The 2,500-nt window shown below is 39.5% G+C and overlaps 1 protein-coding gene across 1 annotated transcript in view; it reads left to right on the top strand.

The window, feature by feature from the left end:
• Positions 1-2,500, top strand: part of LOC119581004 (metabotropic glutamate receptor 5-like) — a gene marked incomplete in the record, with an annotated part of 262,932 nt that overhangs the window by 226,218 nt on the left and 34,214 nt on the right. The window contains 2 exon segments of the mRNA XM_037929266.1: positions 1,897-2,030; positions 2,408-2,500. The exon segment at positions 2,408-2,500 is cut by the window's right edge and continues 97 nt beyond it. Of these exon segments, the coding sequence (XP_037785194.1) occupies positions 1,897-2,030; positions 2,408-2,500 (227 nt within the window).

The raw sequence follows: 2,500 nt of genomic DNA, 5'->3' as shown, positions 1-2,500 counted from the left end.
AGAGCGCTGTGCCGTAGTTTGAATTTTGAGAGTGATGGACCGTAGTCTATGAGGCCCAAGTACCGTGGTCTGTGTGTGGTGAGAGTTATATACCGTAGCCCTGATCTTATAAGAGTCATGTACCGTAATTTAGGACTTATGAGTGTGATTTACCGTAACGTTTGTAGAGGTTGTGAAAGAGACGCATTCAGTGCCTAATTACCAAGAGAAAGTTAGTTTACTGTAGTATGGTAAGAGTAACATATATCGGAATTTTGAGAGAGATCTTGTGAAAGAGGAATTTCTTGTTGAAAGAAATTTCTTGGGAAAGAGAAATTTGGGGTTAGCAAGGATAGAATTCCACGGCTTCCATATCGTGGGGGAGAAGTATGTGGACGTAATATGAACCATAAGTAAAGAATATAATTCAAACTTATTTACGAGGATGTGATGCTAATGACATCAAACACTCGATAGAATTAAGTTATTCAGGATAAGTCATTTACATTTTCGAGCGTCTAATAGAAACGGGCATAGATTAAGGGTCGTGACCTTTCGATAATGATGTCATTTAAGAGCCAAAACCCAGCGGGATTAGGGTGACATGCGGGTCAAGGCGAAAAATAGGAGGTGAGAAAGGTGGTGATTAAGGCAAAAGGAACCAAGACTGTCTTTAAAGTGATTTAAAATGTCAAAAAAAAAGAAAAAAAAACTCGAGTTAGAGAAACTGGGAGCTTGTATGGATTTGCTACTGTTTCATTTATAGAGATTAACGCTACTGAGAAACATATATGGTATGATACTAAAGACTTTATGGTGGGTTTGATTCATGCAAGTCATAAACAAATTGTCGTGTATTGCATACCAGATACGAGGGACAGATCTACAATATATAGATAACTGTAAATATATAAACAGACAGACAGTACGTATAAATAAAGTTATAATAATTTTTATTTCACTGCAAAATTCCATAAATACTGTAAAAGAACACCAAGTGGCAAATGTTTCTGAACAACAGACATTTTCAAAAAATTCAAAACCCTGAGTGAATGCCTCTCGTAAAAATATCTGTGGACAATGAAGAAAGATAGGAAAAATATCGAGAAAGAGAAAGGAACTACGTAGAGAAAGAAGGATAAAAAATAAAGAAACTGAATTTAATTAATCTAGTTCAGCTCTGAAGCAAAAAAAAAAAATTTGTTTCTGAAAAAATGTACATGTATATACAGGGCAGAGAACAAAAAATATGGTTATCTGTACAATGCTTTCCCTTGGAGAATTGCCGCAGGGTGGGGGGGGGGGAAATCTTTATTTTTTGTTTGGTTGCTTTTCGATTTTTAAAACTATCTCCCACGAGACAGTTTTAGTTTGATAGATTAGATAGATTTTTGTAAGAGTAATATTTCTCCCTTGGGAAGAAGTATGATACTGCCATTCCAAATAACTATGACGAGAGAGGGAGAGAGAGAGCGAGAGAGAGATAGCGAGAGAGAGAGAGCGAGAAGGAGAGAGAGGAGAGAGGAGGAGAGAGAGAAGATAGAGAGAGAGAGAGGATAGAGAGAGAGAGAGAGAGAGAGAGAGAGAGAGAGAGAGAGAGAGAGAGAGAGAGAGAGAGAGAGAGAGAGAGAGAGAGAGAGAGAGAGCGACAGACGACAGAGAGAGAGAGACAGATAGAGACATCTTTATGAAGGAAATGAGAGAGAAAATGCAAATTGAGAAATACCATTTCCCCCAAACAATACTGTGTAGAATCGCCCCGTCCCATCCAAATTCTTCTATCTCCAGCAATACAAGGCAAAATCACTCAACATGCTCCGGCCGCATATGCAGTAACGCAGGTCGTAATTCAACAGACGTTCCTCTCCTCTTCTCCGCGTGGCAGCCTTCAATAAGTGAAATATCTTGCAATTGCAGAGTTCATCCGCGACGCCCTGGCCGCCCCCGAAGGCAGCAGCAACAGCACCGAAAACGACAGCTGTAAATCTACGGCAACGAGCAAGAATCTGGTGGGCGTGGTCGGGCCGGGCTCCTCTGACGTCACGATTCAGGTGCGATTTTCATTTGTTTTTGTTGTTGTGGGGGGGGTTATGACGTCATCAATCAAGTTTCGGTCGTTGTGTATTGTTCAGGTTTGTACGTATGATTTTCTGTTTATGTGGATTTTGGAAAAAGGCGACTCGCCGCTGGGAATTTACTGGGATATTTTGATCAGTATGAAATAAATGGATTCATTTCCTTACCTCAGGTTTTCCAGCTGTAAGTGTAGGCATATTTAGGAACATGGAAAATATTTCAAAATAAATTCAGTCATTTTCTATAAAAATAAGTGTGTATATATGAATAAAAGATAAAACCTCCAATGAGAACTTCTTGAAAAAAGAAAATACAATTTCTTAGGATAATGATTTCTCTTATCTTCCCGCAGGTGCAAAATCTGATGCAGCTGTTCCAGATCCCTCAGGTGGGATACTCGGCGACCTCGCTTGACCTGAGCGATAAGTCCCGTTTCTCGTACTTC

Source organism: Penaeus monodon, chromosome 14 (assembly GCF_015228065.2).
Source record: "Penaeus monodon isolate SGIC_2016 chromosome 14, NSTDA_Pmon_1, whole genome shotgun sequence".
Lineage (NCBI taxonomy): Eukaryota > Metazoa > Arthropoda > Malacostraca > Decapoda > Penaeidae > Penaeus > Penaeus monodon.
This window is presented reverse-complemented; position numbering and strand designations above follow the sequence as displayed.